Source organism: Dama dama, chromosome 28 (assembly GCF_033118175.1).
Source record: "Dama dama isolate Ldn47 chromosome 28, ASM3311817v1, whole genome shotgun sequence".
Taxonomy (NCBI): Eukaryota; Metazoa; Chordata; class Mammalia; order Artiodactyla; family Cervidae; genus Dama; species Dama dama.
The window spans coordinates 47650140-47671009 of NC_083708.1; the positions used below are offsets into that span (position 1 = coordinate 47650140).

Below are 20870 nucleotides of genomic sequence, written 5' to 3' on the forward strand. Positions count from 1 at the left end.
TTCTTAATTATTATTAACTTAGAAGTTTCTGATTTTAAGAGCTAGCCCGTGTGATGAAGTCAGTGCTAGAACCCCGTTCCCCGCCAGTGTCGTGCACCTTACATAAAAATTATGGAAACGCTCTCTCAAAAGAAGCGATCTTGAAATTTTCGGAGCAACAACAAGCAAGCACAGGATGTGGTGCCCAAACAGAAACTTGGAGCACTTATGTTAGTCTTTAATTTTGCAGAAAAAATTTCTCCATTGTACGATGAGCTATTAGTGAATTTTAAAAGATTTGCTGTAGCACTTACACAAATTGCAGATAAGCGGACCAGACCCCACATCTGAGCTCAGACCAAGCCAAAGACCAGCCCTTAGAAGCGGGTTCGTATATTCAGGGCAGATGTGACGTTGAGGAGATAAGACAGGTGGCTAGTGCCCTCCTGTGAGAGATGGCAGGAACACAGGTGTGAGGGGGGCGCAGCTGGGCTTATTGGCTCATTATCATGAGAAGGAGTGCATGACCAGCGGAACCAGGGACATCTCAGTAAGGGGGAGAGGTGTCCAAGGCAGTGAGTCTGGAACAGACAGTGTAAAGACCTCAAGGGAGGTGTGGATTTGTTTAAAAAAAAGAAAAAAAAAAAGACTTTAGAGAAAAAGCCAGCACTTGTGTCTGGCATGAGTAAGTGAGGTTCGGGGATGGGAATGATTTCTGTGGGTCTTGCATGGTAAGCACTCTGACCTTTACTCCGAATGTGTTGGAATCCACTGAGATTTACGCTTACTTTTAATAGATTTCTTTTGGATGAATGCAAAACAGGTAATACTGATCGATTACAGGAAGAGGATACCTGAGTGAAAGAAACACTTGATTTTAACTTCTTTCCTTTTGGATTTTGTGCCATGTTCAAGGTTACCTATTTTTTAAGATAGCTGAAATATAATTTTAAGTGATCTTGTATGACACATTATATACTAAAACTTAGTAAGACCTCAAGATGCTTAACAATAATTCTATGCTGTCTTTGATAAACTTAGTCAGGAGACATGCTAAATAACAATTGCTTTTAAATGCTAAATAACACTTTTATGTTTTGTTGCTGTCTACTCTAGGTGCAAAAGTCAAGAAATAGACAAGTACGAGAATTATTTCCAGATGGTTTTAGTATTCATCATGCAGGCATGCTCCGGCAGGACAGAAATTTGGTTGAAAGCTTGTTTTCTAATGGGCATATCAAAGTCCTAGTCTGCACGGCGACGTTAGCCTGGGGTGTCAATCTTCCTGCTCATGCTGTTATTATTAAGGTGAGAGCTTACCTTCCTTTTTGCATGGATTTGAGATATCTTAAAACAAACATGTGGCTTGATTTATTTAGAAAAGTATTGTGATTTTGGCTGCTTCAGTGACTTTGAATGTTATTCATATAAGGTCAGAATTATTTTCTCCAAAAGAATCTAGTTTATATTGTGAAAATTTAACTCTATCACAGATAATGAAAGGATTAGTTAAAGTACACTTTTGAGATCTTGCCATATTTGCCTAATTTCAGTATTCAACTCATCAGGATTATATTTGTGTGTGTTTATGTAAATTTTTATTAACTTTTCCTCATCTAGGGAACACAAATATATGCTGCAAAAAGAGGCTCCTTTGTTGACCTTGGAATTTTAGATGTCATGCAGATATTTGGTCGAGCCGGAAGACCACAATTTGACAAATTTGGAGAAGGAATCATCATAACAACCCATGATAAACTCAGCCATTACCTCTCTTTGCTCACTCAACAAAACCCAATTGAGAGCCAGTTTCTAGAAAGCCTTGCAGATCATCTAAATGCAGAGGTAAGAGCTAATAATTAGCAAAAGGTTGGAATGGAATCATCAGCTTCAAGAAAGACTAAGAAAAATAAAGGTTGAGTTGATTGCTATTTTGTAATATTTAATAATACATTTTATTTCCTTTCACAGTCATGAGACACAAGAGGTGGAATGGTGATATCCTTGATTAGATCAGAGCAATATAAAATGCAAATTAGAACTGATAACAACTCATTGCTAAAAGACTGTGCTTTTAAGTCATGAGGTTTTGTGAAAGGGCAGAAATCTAACCACAGCTATACAAACTAAGGAAATAGTAATAACAACAACTGTGTTCATACAAACTTTTATAAAGTTTATTATGAAGTATTTTATAAAGTCTTTATAAGGTTAATAAAGCTCTTCTGTTTTAGCTCATTTGTTTAACTTTGTTATAGAAAATATGATTGCTTAAATTGAGCTGCAGCATAATTTATTTGTAATTTATTTCATGTGCAATGTGTTTTTGTGTTAAGATTTAAATAGCAGACCCTGGAATCCTGGGTAACATCTTAACTGGTAAAGAGGATAAACATTCTAAATTTAAGAATCTGTGTGTCAAACAATCAAACGAGTTTTTGCTGTTCTTATGGCATTTTTTATTGTTGTCTGTCACTCAGCACTTTTCTGTCTCTACATCCCTTCTTACCATTCAAGTTGACTCAGTCTTTGAAAGTAGGTGGAATATAACTATTAAATACATGAATAAGTGAAATATTTGTGAAGTATTATAGAAATTTCACTTAGATCTACTGATCTTATTTACAAGTCTTTTTAGAGGATAAAAACACACACAGTATGCAATTCCTCTGTTAAGGAGTATATAGTCCAGAATGGGAGAGAAAGATACAAAAACACAGTGCAATAGTGTTGGTAGGTAATAAAGTTCTAAAGAAGGATTCAGTAGAAGGAGAAAACACCTTTGGCCCCAGCCTATCAGGAAAGGCTTTGTTCATGAAGGTGATAAAACTTGATCTGGCTTCAGAAAGTTAAGTAAGGTTTGGAAGATCTAGTTGGAAGTTAGAAAAGATCAGGAAAGATGCTGGTTTCTAGCAGCAAAATTATAAGAAAATAAAAAAGATTAGAAAATTAATTATGATGTAAAGATTGTCTCCAAAAGAAATACTGTAACTCAGTTTTTATCCTCATTGCCTACTATAATGGCATGGTTTTAATCATTAGGTCTTGGGTCACTGGAATCTATGATAAAAATAGTCTATTGTACAAAGATAGTAATAGCAGCAATGGACTGAGGATGTGCCAACCTGCTGGGTACTTTTTGTATCTTCCGTCAGTACTGATGCTCAGGAGATATTGTTCTCAGAGAGATAGATAATGCCCAAAGCTCATTCAGGTACTAATTTTTGAAACTAGTACTGTTCAAACTCGAGTCTTTTTAACTACAAAAATAGTCTTTTTATTATAGCCTAGATTTCAATTATATAAAATGTGGTAAGTGAATACACATGAATGAATACATTTCTCTATATTAATTAACCTACCATTTGCCTTCTTCTGAGACCAGGACTAAATATTTTCCAAAATGGCAGTAATCATTTCTCTTATTTACAATAAAAAGCAAGACTCTTTTATACAATGTTTCTAGAAAAGCATATTAAGAAAGCCTACATCTTTGTAAATTTAGAATTATTTTCCTTAATAGCTTTTTTTAAGTGGTAGACACCAAATAGTGATGCTTTTATGCAAAAGACACAGATGAGTAACTCTTGTCCTCAGGAATTCTTTTTCTTAGGGACTATAAAATACCATCAGTGAAACTATTTGGTCAATTCCTGAGAAATTAAAAATGAATTGTAGCCCACCGATCCATCTCATATTCATAAAATACTTATTAGTGTTTGTCATTTTCAGAAATGTCAACTATCTAGAACCATAATTCCATTTAATACTATAAATGGCATTCAAATAACAAAACATATACCTTGACATTCTTAGCTAATATAGTGAAGTATAGCCATTGCTAAATTTTCTTCATCATTTTTTGTCTACTAGACTAGTTCCCAATTAAAGTAAATTTTCTTATTAAGGAAACAAATTCCCTTAAATTATAGTTTGAATGTGAAATTAAATTTGGTAATCTGTGGAAGCCAAGTGTGAAATTAGTTTATACAATGAATGTATGCTGTGCTCTCAAGGTAATGAATTTTTCAGTCTTTAGATTCCCCAAAACTTTGCCAGACTGTATAGCAACAGTTGTCAACACCAAGGTCATGTTAGATTGGGAATGTTGCCCAGACTACTATCCTTAATAACACTAGTTTAGAAGAACTGGAGAAAGTATTCTATCAAGCAGTCATTTTAATGCGGGTATTTTATGAGGCATCTTTGCTAATTGATCCCTAATCGGGCTGACTCCCCAATACTAATTAATGCCAAAAAGTCAGAAGTCCCAGCCCTATCTATACCATTTCATTCTGCTCTGAGAGAAACACCAAAGCATGTTTGAGGCTTATGAAAATTGATTCAGCAAACATGACTGGGTACCTATTCTGTGCCAAGGCCCTGTGGTCCGTACTTTAAAATGTGTTAATCTTTCTATAACTGTACGTACATTCTTTGTACAGAGTTCCTCCCATCTACACAGCAGTGCGTGTGCATATGCGTGCTCAGTCGTGTCTGACTCTTCATGACCGCGTGGGCTCTAGACCCGCCAGGCTCCTCTGTCTATCATCCTCTGTCCATCTCCTCGGGGTATAAATATAAGCACTTTGTCTTTGGATTTATGGCCTCAGTAGCCTGACATCTCCCAGGTCTGACTCTGGTTCCTTTCCAGCACAGCTCTTCTGCTCTAAAGGCTGTCAGTCTATTTGCTTCCCCTGTAAAGTGCTCTTCGTCCCATGTTTAAATTAGGAATAGCATCACTAGATTGTTGTGAAAAGTTAACAAACACCTGTGCCAAGTTGTTATTTAGTACAAGATTATGCCACTTGTGTTACTTCATAGTTCCTTTATGCTCAGCCCCAATTATACTTGCTACTCTCACAAATTTTAGTGAAATAAATAAATGAGTAGTGGTATAAATGTGTTTGCATACATGTACTAGGGGGATTTGTGTTTGCATATGTATTTATATAAATATGATTATTACATTTGCTTGTTTAGTTTTATTTGATTTCAACTAGCTTTTTAAAAGCACATACAAATAAACAAGATAGCTGTAATGACTAAAGCTTAAGTAGATAAATCAGATACAAAATGACACTTTGAGCCTTCTAAATTACCAAAGTTGGGATAGATTTTTTTTTTCCTCTTACTTAACACTTAAAGCTCTGTTACACTAGATATTAATGGTGCTTTTTTATAAGTTATACATGTTAGGTGTTTTTCTTTAAAAGCATTTTTGAATACATGGTGTGTCCTGTCACTGTGGATAATGGTTTCATAGAAGTCATCTTAATTAGTTACATGTATCTCACCTAAGGGACTACAGAACTTCTTAAGACGAGGTGCCATGCTATATTTATTGCCATATCCATTGTACTTGACTTACTGGCTTCTTGGATGATTATTGGGGTGAATGAATAAATTTCAGAGAGAGACTATGAAAAACACTTGTTCTATATCAGCCTCCTATAGTAAGTAGCTACTAGGAGACCACAAATATTTGCAAGTGAATTTTTATTGTTGTCACTAGATGGCATTCAAGGATTAATCTCACCGTATGATGTACCCTCATAAATTTACATTCATTTTTCTGAGTGGTCTTTTCCTTTTTGGTGAACATTTGAAAGACTTGTATTACCTGATCCAGGTTTTGCTACCTACTTGGTCTTTTCCTTTATTCTTATCAGCGCCCAGCAACAGCTAATTATCGGTTATTGTTAATTTACTGTCTGACTTTGAAAGTAATAGGAAGCTTATTTTATTTTTTATAAAATTTTCTACTCAGGAGTTGTGTGATGTTATTTTAAAATGTCAATAAATCATAAGGGAATTGATACAATCCAAATCAGATAATAGAATTAAAAATGGAGAATGCTATCGGATGTCTCGCCATGTTATCTAACTAGTTTCCTTTGTCTAAGTAGACTAGAAAATGTTTAATTGTGCTGTTTGTAAATATTTAGGAAGTGTTGTAGAACTCACTCCTTAGATAAATTTTACTTCTTGTTACTCTTTGTTTTGTAGAAAGTCTTACAGTTCACATTTTAGTAAATGTGTATGTTTACTTAGACTGTGGTCAGTTTTAGTCATTTGTAAATATGTAATGTAAATTTATTTCCTTTTTCCAGCTTTATGGAGTTATAACTGACATGACATTGTAAGTTTCAGGTTATACAGTGCAGTAATGTGACACACACATGTATTTGTTAAATGTTTCCCACAATAAAGTTAGTAAACACGTCCTTCACGTCATGTGATGACCGTTTTGTCTTTGTTAGGATGAGAGCACTAAAGCTGTACTCTCGTATCAGCTTCCAAGTTTAGAGCACAACAGGATTACCTGCAGTCATGATGCTATACATTGGATCCCCAGAGCTGACTCATGTGCCTGAAAATCTGTGCCCTTTAACCAACATCTCCTCATTTTCCTTACCCCTCAACTCCTGGCTGCCACCATTCTGCTCTTTGTTTTCTGAGTTTGGTGTTTTTAGATTCCGTATATAAAGGAGATCTTACAATATTGTCTTTCTCTGACATATATCAAGATAGTTTAATTTTTAAAAAAGATAGCATCTGCCTTGTCATTTATTCAGTTTTGGTCATTTATTTAAGGATGAATAGCATGATATAATACTATAATGATATTTATAAATTGCTATATGTCATCTCCAACTAAATAAAGATAGCTAAGCCTACACATAGTTACTTTACAAAATTAATTATACAGAATTTAAATTATAATGAGAATAAAGCAAACATTAATGTTTATATTTTCTTTAATATTTTATACTAAAATAACAGGATTTATTTTTCCTTCTTGTCTCCCAAAATTTGGTTATTTAGGGTGGAGACCATCACTTATCCTTTGATTAAAGTATTAAGATGTAAAAATTTTTTCAGCTACAAATTCAGGAAAAATTATTCAAATCTGAAGTGGCATAACTTGGATAAATTTGTTAATTAAAATGAACACTCTAGGTAGAAGCAAAATAACTACCTATAGATCCAGTGGCTAAAAAAATGTATTTTTAAGAAGATTTTTCGCTGCAGTTCTGTGTTAAGATCATTTTCTAGCAATTCCTTTTATTACACAGATTTTATATGTTATCATTGTTTTAAAATTATTAACTTTGGTTTCATTAAATTACCATATTATAAAGTTACATTAAAATGCTATGTTAAAAATTTCAGAATATAATCTAAAGAAATACCCAGTGTTTATTATAATTCAAATTTATAAATAACTTATTTTTCCATAAGTTAAGTTTACCAATAAAAAGATGAAAACCACTCCCTGTTCTTGTATTTATTTTGAGGTACATAAGTTATTAATATGTATAAATCCCAATAAAATATTTGTGCCAAAATTATTGCATTTACCATTGTATTTATATTATATATTTATACTAGCTATACTGCAAATGGAAATCTTTAGAGGAAAAAAATTAATGTTATACCCTTTGTGATTTTGGTGATGACAGTATACAAAATCACAATAAAGAGGGATAAAATCATCAATATTATGTTTTACTTGTGGTACAGTTACATTTAAAACTATCAATGATGTTGTCACATTAAATGAAGCCAAGATTTAAAAGAAACAAGAAGAAGAAGAATTAATGAATACCAAAATGTTTTTAATACTATATAAAATTAAACTCAAACAGGAAAAATAATCCAATGCAATAATAGTAAGTAAGGTCAGTTTTGGCAGGTAACATATCTAGTGTACTGTTCTCAAATGAGGCAGGGCTGATTTTTAATTAATTGGAGAAATGGCATGGCCAATAATTATGCTTACTTTCTTTTAAATACATCACAGTGGTGCATTTTAAAAACTTAGCTTTTGACAAAATGGTTCTTGATGCAATGTTTATATTCAACTTTAATGCATTAGTTTAATTTTTGTTATATTTTTGATTTGCAGATTGCTCTGGGAACGGTTACTAATGTGGAAGAAGCAGTGAAGTGGATAAGCTACACTTATCTTTATGTACGGATGAGAGCAAATCCATTAGTATATGGCATCAGCCACAAGGCTTATCAGGTAAAAAAAACTCATTTATTAAAAAAGAAAGTCAGACCTCCTTTTTAGTTCTATAATCCTTTCATGGTATGAGGATAAATATTTGCTACTTCTGCCTCATCTGAAAAGAGTTATGTACCTGTGAGAAAAACAGAGCTTTAGTCTTTTTTTTAGAAAATACTAATGTTCAAGCTGGATTTAGAAAAGTCAGAGGAACCAGAGATCAAATTGCTAACATCTATTGGATCTTCAAAAAAGCAAGAGAGTTCCAGAAAAACATCTACTTCTGCTTTATTAACTACGCCAAAGCCTTTGACTGTGTGGATTACAATAAACCGTGGAAAATTCTTCAAGAGATGGGAATACCAAACCACCTGACCTGCCTCTTGAGAAATCTGTATGCAGGTCAGGATGCAACAGTTAGAACTGGACAGGTAACAACAGACTGGTTCCAAATAGGAAAAGGAGTATGTTAAGGCTGTATATTGTCACCCTGCTTATTTAACTTATATGCAGAGTATAGCATGAGAAATGCTGGGCTGGAGGAAGCACAAGCTGGAATCAAGATTGCCAGGAGAAATATCAATAACCTCCGATATGCAGATGACACCACCCTTATGGCAGAAAGTGAAGAAGAACTAAAGAGCCTCTTGATGAAAGTGAAAGGGGAGAGTGAAAAAGCTGGCTTAAAACTCAACATTCAGAAAACTAAGAATATGACATTTACTCCCACCACTTCATGGCAAATAGATGGGAAGACAATGGATATAGTGGCAGACTTTATTTTGGGGGGCTCTAAAATCACTGCAGATGGGGACTGCAGCCATGAAATTAAAAGACGCTTGCTCCTTGGAAGAAAAGTTAGGACCGACCTAGACAGCATATTGAAAAGCAGAGACACTACTTTGCCAACAAAGGTCTATCTAGTCAAAGCTATGGTTTTTCCAGTAGTCATGTATGGATGTGAGTTGGACTATAAAGAAAGCTGAGTGCTGAAGAATTGATGCTTTTGAACTGTGGTGTTGGAGATGACTCTTGAGAGTCCCTTGGACTGTAAGGAGATCCAACCAGTCCATCCTAAAGGAAATCAGTCCTGAATATTCATTGGAAGGACTGATGCTGAAGCTGAATCTCCAATACTTTGGCTACCTGATGCAAAGAACTGACTCATTTGAAAAGACCCTTATGCTGGGAAAGATTAATGGCAGGAGGAGAAGGGGATGACAGAGGATGAGATGGTTGGATGGCATCACCGACTCAGTGGACATGAGTTTGAGCAGCCTCTGAGAGTTGGTGATAGACAGAGAGGCCTGGTGTGCTGCAGCCCCTGGGGTCGCACAGAGTCGGAAATGACTGAATGAACTGAACTGAAGGAAAATTAATTTTATCCCCTGTAATTATTTTACTTTCTTTATACCTCTTTTCTACTGATACTAATGATGTTCATGTTGTTAATCAATTTAGTATTCTGATGAGTTTCCATTTGATATTAGTATTTTGCTATGATTTTTTTAACTATATTTTTTGAATTTAGTTTTCGGAATAAATAAGACATGAGGAAACTTATAGACCACTTTTAATAATAGGGTGATGTTGTATACCGTATGTTCCTCTTATCAAGTCCTTCTAAGTCCTTGTTCCTAAGTTAATGGATAGCATTAATGAGTTACTGTCTTAACAGTTTGGAGGCTGAATCGGCTCTGCTGAGAACATAGACTGGGAATCAAATGCGTGTGGTCACAGCTCTTCCCTCAGACTTCACAGCTGTGTGGTCCACATAGCTTAAAAATTCTGTGAGATCTTGTCTTTTCTTTAGAACTCTGCTTTATACCCTGTAAATGCTTCCTAATTACAGATAAAATCCAGTTATTCTCTAATGAATATACTATTTCACCACCATCATATCAATATTCACTGGTATTAAATCAAAATTAGAAGAAAGGTTGAATTTAACTCAGAATTATAGTTTTCCTCCATTCATGAATTATGTTGGCTTAGTTTTGTGTATGTATTCCCTGGTGTTATCAAAGCTTCCCTGGTAGCTTAGATGGTTAAGAATCTGCCCACAGTGTGGGAGACCCAGTTTCAATCCCTGGATCGGGAAGATCCCCTGGAGAAAGAAATGGCAACCCACTCCAGTATTCTTGCCTGGAGAATTCCATGGACAGAGGAACCTGGTGGGCTTCAGCCCATGGGGTTGCAAAGAGTTGGACATGACTGATCAACTAACATTACATTAACATTATAGTTTTCTTCCATTTATTAATAATAATGGCTTAGTTTGTGTATACATTCCATGGTGTTATCAAAGTAGATGCCTTTCTTTTTTCTTCTTTATTTTTCCTTTTCATATACAGTAAATGTGACCATGGAAAACTTTTGAAACTTAAAGATTTAGGAGGGGGAAATAAAGAAAAATAGCAGCAACAACTAGTTATGAAGCTGTTCATCTGAAATCATTTTATTTTTATATTAAATACTTAGATTTAGTCTTGGTCTTTTTTTTTTTTTTTTTTAGTTGGAGGCTAATTACTTCACAACATTTCAGTGGGTTTTGTCATACATTGATATGAATCAGCCATAGAGTTACACGTATTCCCCATCCCGATCCCCCCTCCCACCTCCCTCTCCACCCGATTCCTCTGGGTCTTCCCAGTGCACCAGGCCCGAGCACTTGTCTCATGCATCCCCCCCTGGGCTGGTGATCTGTTTCACCATAGATAGTATACATGCTGTTCTTTCAAAACATCCCACCCTCACCTTCTCCCACAGAGTTCAAAAGTCTGTTCTGTATTTCTGTGCCTCTTTTTCTGTTTTGCATATAGGGTTATCATTACCATCTTTCTAAATTCCATATATATGTGTTAGTATGCTGTAATGTTCTTTATCTTTCTGGCTTACTTCACTCTGTATAATGGGCTCCAGTTTCATCCATCTCATTAGGACTGGTTCAAATGAATTCTTTTTAATAGCTGAGTAATATTCCATGGTGTATATGTACCACAGCTTCCTTATCCATTCATCTGCTGATGGGCATCTAGGTTGCTTCCATGTCCTGGCTATTATAAACAGTGCTGCGATGAACATTGGGGTGCACGTGTCTCTTTCAGATCTGGTTTCCTCAGTGTGTATGCCCAGAAGTGGGATTGCTGGGTCATATGGCAGTTCTATTTCCAGTTTTTTAAGAAATCTCCACACTGTTCTCCATAGCGGCTGTACTAGTTTGCATTCCCACCAACAGTGTAAGAGGGTTCCCTTTTCTCCACACCCTCTCCAGCATTTATTGCTTGTAGACTTTTGGATAGCAGCCATCCTGACTGGCGTGTAATGGTACCTCATTGTGGTTTTGATTTGCATTTCTCTGATAATGAGTGATATTGAGCATCTTTTCATATGTTTGTTAGCCATCTGTATGTCTTCTTTGGAGAAATGTCTGTTTAGTTCTTTGGCCCATAGTCTTTTACTTAATACCTAAGTATTAAGATATCTAATACTCAGATATCTTCTTTTACAGCCAGATTGCTCTCAGCTATAAAATGTAGATGTGTTGGAACCTGTAACTTTATAAATTTTTAAGAATGAGGCACTAGCTCATTACAGATATGGGTTTTGTAGGACAGGTCAATGGTTCTATGAAAGTATTCTGAAGGAATAAAGGAAAACAAAACACAACGTGTTTTTTTTTATGGGCTAAAGCATCTCAAATCTCAAGATAAACATACCAATTGATTTTTCTTAAAGTTAATATCAGAAGTCATTTTTATATGATTTTCTAGTATAAAAAAGTGACTTTTTTCCCCCTTCTGAGGTACATGATTTTATAGCCCTCACAGTTCAGATAATCTAACCTTTTTTCTGACCTGTGTGTTTTTATTACTCAGTAAGGATTTACAGCTATAAAACTCATGTGAACTAACACAAATAATGTAATACTTTAATTCTTTTTAGTGGTTTAGTAACATGTGATTAATAAAATGGTTTTATAAGGTAAACGTGAAACATATAGTATGTCACTTAGAGAAAATATTGAAGACTTTTTTGGGACTTGCCCAGTGGTCCAATGGTTGAGACTTTGCCTTCCAGCACAGGAGGTACAGGTTTGATCCCAGATCTGGGAGCAAAGATTCCATATGCCTCCTGGCTGAAAAACCAAAACATTAAAAACAAACAAACAAAAAAACCCACAAACAATGTAACAAATTCAATAAAGACTTAAAAAAAGACTCTGTATTTGCTAATATGACCCTTGATTCCACCTTACTTCCCTACACTTGATTTTCCTTTGCATTATTTTTTTCTGATTTATTCATTTGTTGTAGCTATATTTGGTGCATGAATAAGTTGCTATAAAAATCTGTTAGAACAAATAGTAGGAGTATTAACTCATAAATAGATTTCTGAAGTATTTTATTCTTCCCCTCACCCCCTTTAGAAGGTCATACTTCACTTGATTGCTTGTGGCCAGACTGCAGTCTTCAGGACTTGATCTGTATGCGTGTGTGTGTGTGTGTATATATACATATATTTACACACACATATCTTAGTAGCAAGAACATTTGTTGATATCTAGTGTTAATGTCCTTTCTGCTTAGAAAAGTACTGCAAAGTGGTTTTCCCATCAACAGGTATGAAAATTGCTAGAACACTAAAACCATGCTTTTGAAAGGATAACTTTTCATTTAATTTTGTATACCCTTAAGCAGAGGAAAGCATTCTCACTATCATTTCTTGAAACAGCTGATAAAGCAAGACTATGATTTGGTATATTACAATTCTTATTTATTTTAGTGTGGGAGGGAGAAAACAATGATTTTTTTCATGTATCTAATTTCTAATCCTGATTAATCTTGAAGATTATAAGACTGTACAGAAATTTTAGATTCTAATATTTACTATCTGAAAATAATATACAGGTTGATAATTTTCATTAATTGTAAAAGCTTTATTTAATGAAATAAAATATTTTCTAATTGTTCTTTTAAAAAATGTATCCTTTTTAATGGCTGAGTATTTTAAAGTCTATTTTATCTGATAAGAGTATTGCGACTCCTGCTTTCTTTTGGTCTCTGTTTGCGTGAAATATTTTTTTCCAGCCCTTCATGTCATGTATGGCAAAAACCACTACAATATTGTAAAGTAATTAGCCTCCAACTAATAAAAATAAGTGAAAAAAAAAATGTATTCTTTTAAAATTGTAATAAAAATGTATGCTAAAGCATCAGTAGAAACATTAATTTCCATAAATAGGTGTACATTTGCAAATGATGACGGCCTGAACAATTAGTCAGGTGTTTTGTTTTTTTCCTATAGATTGACCCAACATTAGCAAAGCACCGAGAACAGTTGGTCATTGAAGTTGGACGGAAACTAGACGAAGCGCGGATGATTCGTTTTGAGGAGCGAACTGGATACTTCTCCTCAACTGATTTGGGTAGAACTGCTAGCCACTACTATATTAAATACAACACTATTGAGGTATTACACTGAGTGGAACAAATAGAATAATATGTTCTTAAATGTATATACTTTCTGGACTTCAGAATATAGTATTATTGTGGAGAAACAAAAGCTACTAATGGAACAGAATTCATTTAACTTTTCGGAATTCAACAACATGCACTCAGTAAAGATAAGAAAAAAAAATAGGACTTTAAATATTCAGATCTTCTTGCCGTCCTGTTCTATAAGTATGTCCCAAGCTGTAGAGGAACCCAAACCTAAAACCATTGAGCATATTAGACCTGGGGAATGAATGCCTGAATGATTTAAAGTGGGGGCTGTGGGCTTATTGATGTCCATGAATAAGAAGTTGAAAAATTAATTACAAATTATTGAGAAACACTGACCAAGAAGAATTATAAAAACTAATAAAAATATTAGGGCACTCAGCTGTGCTATTTGGACAGTTTAAGAGATTATTCAAAGGTAATTTGTACTACACAGTTGTATCCTTGCCTGTTGCCTTTTAATGTAGTTATGTAGGGTAGGGTGCCACCATAATATCTACATTTTAAATAGTACATACTTGTCTTCATGTGTATTTATATACCTATATATGTGACCTTCATTGGAGAGGGAAATGGCAATCCCCTTCAGTATTCTTGCCTAGAGAATCCCATGGACAGAGGGGCCTGGTGGGCTATATATAGTCCATGGGGTCGCAGAGTCAGACACGACTGAGCGGCTAACACAAACACACATGTACCTTCATGTATTACTACATGTAAAACTTAACAGTGATTACCTGTGAAGAGAGGATTTAAATTTGAATAGAGGGAGGTAGATTAAGGTGAAATTTTACTCATTGCTCTTTTTATAGAGAGAAGGTTTGAATTTTCTATGTTCACTTTTATTTTTGTTCTTAAAATTGTTTCTTAAATGAAAAAGTAATAGCAATCATTAAGGTGAAATTTCTTCAAAAATATGAACACCAAAGCCTGTATGAAAGTTTTGTACGTGTTAAATGTTTTGTGTTTATTTAATATCTGCTTATGCATGTAACATGTTTCAGAAAACATCTTCGTGTGCTTAATAGCTTTTCCTCCCTTGCCACATTTATATCTCGGGTTTCTATAGCACTTTGTATGTGTGCGCGCTGAATCATTCTGTCATGTCTGACTCTTTGTGACCCGGTGGACTGTAGCCCACCAGGCTCCTCTGTCCACTGGATTTTTCCATGTTAGAATACTGGAGTGGCTTGCATCCCCTTCTCCAGGGGATCCTCCCAACCTAGGGACTGAAGGAGCATCTCCTGCATTGGCAGGCGGATTCATTACCTTTGCACCACCTGGGGTGTCCCATATAGCACTTTGAGAGTGTGAGTACTCAGTCATGTCTGACTTTATGCAATCCCATGGACTGTAGCCTTCCAGGCTCTTCTGTCCATGGGGTTTTCCAGGCAAGAATGCTGGAGTTGTTTGCCATCCCCTTCTCCAGGGGATCTTCCCGATGCAGAAATCGAACCCGAGTCTCCTACATTCCGGGCACATTCTTTATTGTCTGAGCCACCAGGGAAGCCCCATATAGCACCTTAGGTTTCTTCAAAGTCTTTTAACATATATCATCTCACAACTGTGATCTCTTAGTTCCTCAGCCCACAGCATTTCCCCCAGCCCTCTACAGCTTGCATCACCTACTCATGTCCGCTTGTTTGTCCATTTTCCTTTCTCATTTGTCCACCTGGTAGTGTGTTGCTGGCAAACTGCATCTTAAGCCTATTTGCAGCTCAGGAACTCCAGCCTTTTTTCAACTGTGTTTTTATTCTGATCTTTTTCTTTGCGATTTTCTGAATTTCTGTATGCCCTTACTAGCAATATTATGATATCTTCGCCAGAATCTTCAGGTTACATATTATTAGTTTTCCCTCCATCAATTTTATGTGATATATGATCAGCTTAAAGTCGGAGAATTATATAGGTTTCCATATGCCCATGCTGAAAATGAGCCAAAATCAGAATGTTATGCTGAACATTGTTTTAGATATCTAATGTAAGCCTCATTAACTGATTTTATTGATTTTTTTTTTTTTTTTTTTTTGCTTCTAAAGATCTTCTCTAGATAAATAGTCTTTTTAGTCTTTGGTGACTTTAATAATTGTTTAAAATTATGATTTGGAACAGTGTGCTACAAACGTGTAACTCTGCATATTCTAGGACTCAGATGTTCTTTTAGAATGTGTGATTTATAGTCAGGTTTTGAATTTAAAATATTTCACTAGGCCTTCTATTTTAATAAAATGTAACACTTACTTTGGTAGACCTTCAATGAACTCTTTGATGCTCACAAAACAGAAAGTGATATTTTTGCTATAGTCTCAAAAGCTGAAGAATTTGATCAAATCAAGGTAAGATTGCTTGAAGTTTGAATTAAATGCAAATATCATATATATGTTTATTCATTTATAAACATTTGCAATAAATTGTTATTCCTGATACAATATAAACTATACACTTCACATTTTGAGTACCAGCCATGTTGTTCCATTTGTCAACAATGTCCACTATTATAGATTTTGATAGTATTTCATACCTGACACCATTCTTTGCTCTCTACTGCAAATCAAATACAATTTAAGTAGGTTTTACAGTAATGAAACTATCATAGAATTTAGTGTGTAGATTTTGGTTTATTTGCAATGTAAGGTTCACTGAAGAAAATATAAAGGACATGCATGATTCAGACTTAGATATGAATATTTCTGTACTCATATTGTAATTTAATCTTATTAACAGTGAAAACTTTAATGCTTTGAATCATAGTACTTCACAGTTTTAAGCTATGAATGTGTTATACCATATAAAAATATATGACTGTAATGAATGCATTTGAAGATAATTCAAGTTTGCCGTAATCCATTTGGGCAGAGGTTTTACTCTGGTCAAATAAAAAATGAAATCTCATCAATAGAAGGATGGTGAGGTCAGAAGATTTAATTTTTGTGGCATATCAAATTTTTATATGTCAATGGCAATTTCAATATTGGTGATGAATAATAAAATGTAGTTGTATCAGCCTCAAGATAGTTTTTCATTGTATTTTAGTAGTTGCCTATGAAAAAATTGTTTTTATTTTAGTATACAAAAAAATATTGAGTAATGACATGGAAACTTTTAGAACACATGCAGTATGGTTTAATTTCAGTATAAAAATTTTAAATAAGTCAGCCCAGATAATTCTATAAAATCATGATTCTTCCAGGTCAGAGAAGAGGAAATAGAGGAGTTAGATACCTTATTAAGCAATTTCTGTGAACTGTCAGCTCCTGGAGGTGTAGAGAACAGTTATGGGAAAATAAACATCCTGCTTCAAACTTACATCAGCCGAGGGGAGGTGGACAATTTCTCCCTCATATCAGATTCTGCATATGTCGCACAGGTAAGAATATTTCTCCCTTTCTGTTTTCTCTTCCTTTGATTACTTTTAGAGATTCAAGGAATTAATTCATGCTATAATGTATTGCTTCATGATTGACATGCTGTCAAATCAACATTTTATCCTAGAACTGGTTCTGTTTAATTTGTATGTCTTTTATTCCATTTTATGCTGTTAGATCAGGAACAGAGGTTAGATTTGGTGGTTATTTTGGCTTTTTTTTTTTTGATGTTGCTCTTGTTTACATTTTAGTATGTAAAAATATCAGTATCTGATTTTTTTCCTGTTTTAAATGGTCAAGTTCATTTCTTTTACTTAGGGCAATAGTAAAAAAAAATATTTCAAGCAAAAAGAAAACATTATGGAAACTTTGTAGCTTTCCTCAAAAGTTAGAAATATAAACATTTGTTTTTAACCATTAGAGTTTAATAAATGTACCTCATATTATATATTCAGTATGATATATCTTTTATTAAGAAAAAGTGATCTTCCCTCCTAAGCTGATTCATATAAATTGAGGGCTGAAAGAAAATTAATTCTTAAATTGCAGCTCATTAAATATTTAGTTTTTAGAATTATCATAGTATAAAATGTTGTAGTATTTATGTTTTTAAGTTCAAGACCTCATGCAATATATAAAGTAGATTTGTGTGTGTGTGTGTGTGTGTGTGGCAGTATATACCTTTCAGATGAGAGGTTTTACTTCTAGGGAGTAATATTTATTATTTATCAAAAATCTTTTTTCATTATTTTTATTGAGTAATGCCTCTTGTAGGTTAAGGAGAATAAAATGTTAATCATCCTTTAATTATAGGAAATATTGCATTATGTGGTTTCTTTTTGTAATTTTGTTCAAAGACTTAATATAGAAAAAGTGTATTTGTGTTAAATGAATTACTGTTAACAACCAGAGTAGTTTGAAATAATGGTAAACATGAAATATTTATAAACGTAAACCAAGACACATTAGCAAACAATTTGAATGAAATGCAGTAATTTAATCGAAGTAACCGAGAAACTAGATGATGACTTCAAATATAAAGTAAATGTGGATGTGGTAAAAACATTTTTTTTCATTTTGCAACTCATATGTTTCTGCCATGGGAAAATATATGTATTCTCGGAAGCCTAAAGCTCTAGAAGGAACCATTGTTTTTAAAGTCTTTTGTTTTACCTGTTTTTCTGAAAGATAATATATTGTCATTTTATATAATCTAATGGTTTTATATTGAAATAATTAATAATTTAATGAAAAGGCAAAGTTTTACTGCATTCTGGATGAATAATCCAACCACATTTCTGCTTAATTCAAGATTATGAACATATTATCAGAGACTGACTTACAAATTGCCTTGCAATATAAAACTCATGATTTCCTCATGATTGGTACCCAGAAAGTCAGCCTCAGGAGGTTGAGGCTGTATCTCAAGGCATCCCTGGTTTTTCTTAAATAACTCCTATTGGGTTATCATTCTTGACTGCGTTAGATAAATTTTGTTGAGTTTGGGGGTTTCTTGTTTGTTTGTTTGAAGTTTAAGCCATTACTAGTTCCACAAGCACTGTCAGATCTGTAAAATGGTACTTCCTTCTGTATTCCTGAAACTTTCTCTCAGCCCTTAAAATAAATCCTTAGTTTTTTTATCCTATGGTGTTATAAAGGAGCCTGTATCTTCTGCATGTTAGAGATTTTGATCATTGTTCCCACCCAATTTGTATCATTCCAGATTAAAATGTCCTATTTTTATTATGTCACACAGAATTTCTCTTTCCATTTCATTTAGCTTTTAGGGAACAACCATAGGCTCTGAAATATTAAAACGCATTTTTCAAACACACTTGAAAAAATTAGCCTGACAGTTTTTAGAAGAGCATCTGGGCATGCTGTAGGAATACCTACTTGATAGCTATAATAATAAAAATGTTCAATTTATTTATCATTTTCTGAGCCTAGTGAGAGCCATCCTGTCATTTTTGAAAGATATTAGAGACAGCTTCACATACTTCTAAATACCACTTGTTTTTAAATTTCCGATACTGAAACAAATAGTTGAATTTATTAAAAGATGAATAATAGTTTTTATATAAAAAGTAAAACCAAAGCCCTTAACTCTTATGATTATTTTTCACCTCATAATTTCAAGCCATATCATGTTTGCCATTTTGCTATTTTAAATCTCACTATTTTTCATCTATTTTTATGATTTTGACCAGATATAGCATTCCTCATTTTCAAATGCAAATGTTATTAGATACTGTAGATGTCTCTAAGTTCATGATTTTTAAAATAATCTTCCATAAAACTATGTGAAAAAGGGCCTCAGTCATTGTATCTCTATGTCTGTGAATGAAGTTTTCCTCAGGTCACTGAATTTAGAATCTTGGTGTTAACTTTGGTGATGTTTAGGTCTAGCTTTCAGAAGATACTCTGACACCAACTTTCCAAATTATTAAAATCACTAAACTTTAGTATCTTCATCTATACAATCATAATATCAAGACCAGTCAAATGCATTTGTCATAAAAATTAAATAATATATATAAAGCAATGAACACATTGTCTGGTTTGTAAGGAAGCCATTAATATGGGTAGTTGCACTCATCAATATTTTTTTGTTGTTCTTTTTTATCACTAATTTTTCTCTCTGACGGGATCCCAAGTCTTCTGCATTTCTCCAAATAGCTTTATAAATTTGATTATTACACTATATACCCAAGGATATCCACTGCTGTCTCTTAGATTCTGAATGGTTTCAATAGCCTTCTAAATATTTTGCATGCCTTTTGTCTCATCTCCTTCATTCCTGTTTAGGGAGACGTGATGTGGAACTTCCTAAGAATTTGGAAATAGAGCTATTCTTGGAGAGTTAACCAGAATAACATCCACATAAAAGGGTCGATTATTCTTGTGTAAAAAGAATAAAGATAATTAGAGGTATATGAGGATAGATGTTGCCCACAATTAAAGGATGCAATTTGACATACTTTTTAAACTGAGTCTGAATAATAATCTCATTGATAAATTAAAAATGACATTGGACCTAACCACCAGTCCCCCTTTTCATTCTTCAGAATGCAGCTAGAATTGTCCGTGCTCTTTTTGAAATTGCTTTGAGGAAACGCTGGCCTGCCATGACCTACAGGCTCCTGAATCTTAGTAAAGTCATTGACAAGAGGCTTTGGGGTTGGACTAGCCCTTTGAGACAGTTTTCAGTCTTACCACCACACATTCTAACAAGATTAGAAGAAAAAAATCTTACTGTGGATAAGCTGAAAGACATGAGGAAAGATGAAATAGGTAAGAAGGAAGCAAAAATATTTTAATGTAACTGTTTATGCAATTAAAATATTTTGTTTAATGTTAAAAAAAGCATTATGAATTTTCATTTTACTAAAGATAAACTTTTACCATTTTGTTTTTTAATTGATCTAAACTCAAGCAAAATTTAAATTTTGTGAAGTTAAATCTTTAAATTTTATATACTCAACGAAATTGCTAGTTAAAATGGAGTTTAGGTTGTCATACCCTTGATTATTTTACAGATACAATCTTAGCTACAAATAATGAGAATTAGTTAATGACATTTATTCTCAAATTATTTCTTAATATTCATTTCATTCCCTTTTGTTATGTGTATAAACAGTATTTCAACAAAAAAAGTATGTCAACAATAAACTGTACAATTCTTCAGATTCTAAATGAGCCTCATCATTATATATGTATAGATCTTTAAATACTGTTGCTCTCAGTGTGTAAACAGTATTTGGTCTTCTATGCTTTTCACATAATACTGAAAAATTATCCCTGCATATCTTGCCATGTGCCTTAACATTCTGTTGAACAAACATGGATTAGGTAATGTTTCAGATTCTAAATAGAATAAGCTTTACGCGTGAAGGAAGGCAGGCTGAGGAGAAGAGAGGTTTGGCAAAAGGTCCATAGATACAAGGAGAGGCTGGGATAGTTATTTCCCCTGTATAATAAGAATACTACTAAGATGGAATAAAAAAG

At 33.9% G+C, this 20870-nt stretch overlaps 1 protein-coding gene across 2 annotated transcripts in view; it reads left to right on the plus strand.

The window, feature by feature from the left end:
- ASCC3 (activating signal cointegrator 1 complex subunit 3) overlaps nt 1-20870 on the plus strand; it is a 331129-nt gene that overhangs the window by 195897 nt on the left and 114362 nt on the right. For both annotated transcript variants that reach the window (XM_061131702.1, XM_061131703.1), the window contains exons 15-21: nt 1096-1287; nt 1600-1824; nt 7892-8011; nt 13301-13465; nt 15747-15833; nt 16688-16864; nt 19931-20156. In XM_061131702.1, coding sequence (XP_060987685.1) covers nt 1096-1287; nt 1600-1824; nt 7892-8011; nt 13301-13465; nt 15747-15833; nt 16688-16864; nt 19931-20156 — 1192 coding nt within the window. The remainder of the gene's footprint in view (nt 1-1095; nt 1288-1599; nt 1825-7891; nt 8012-13300; nt 13466-15746; nt 15834-16687; nt 16865-19930; nt 20157-20870) is intronic.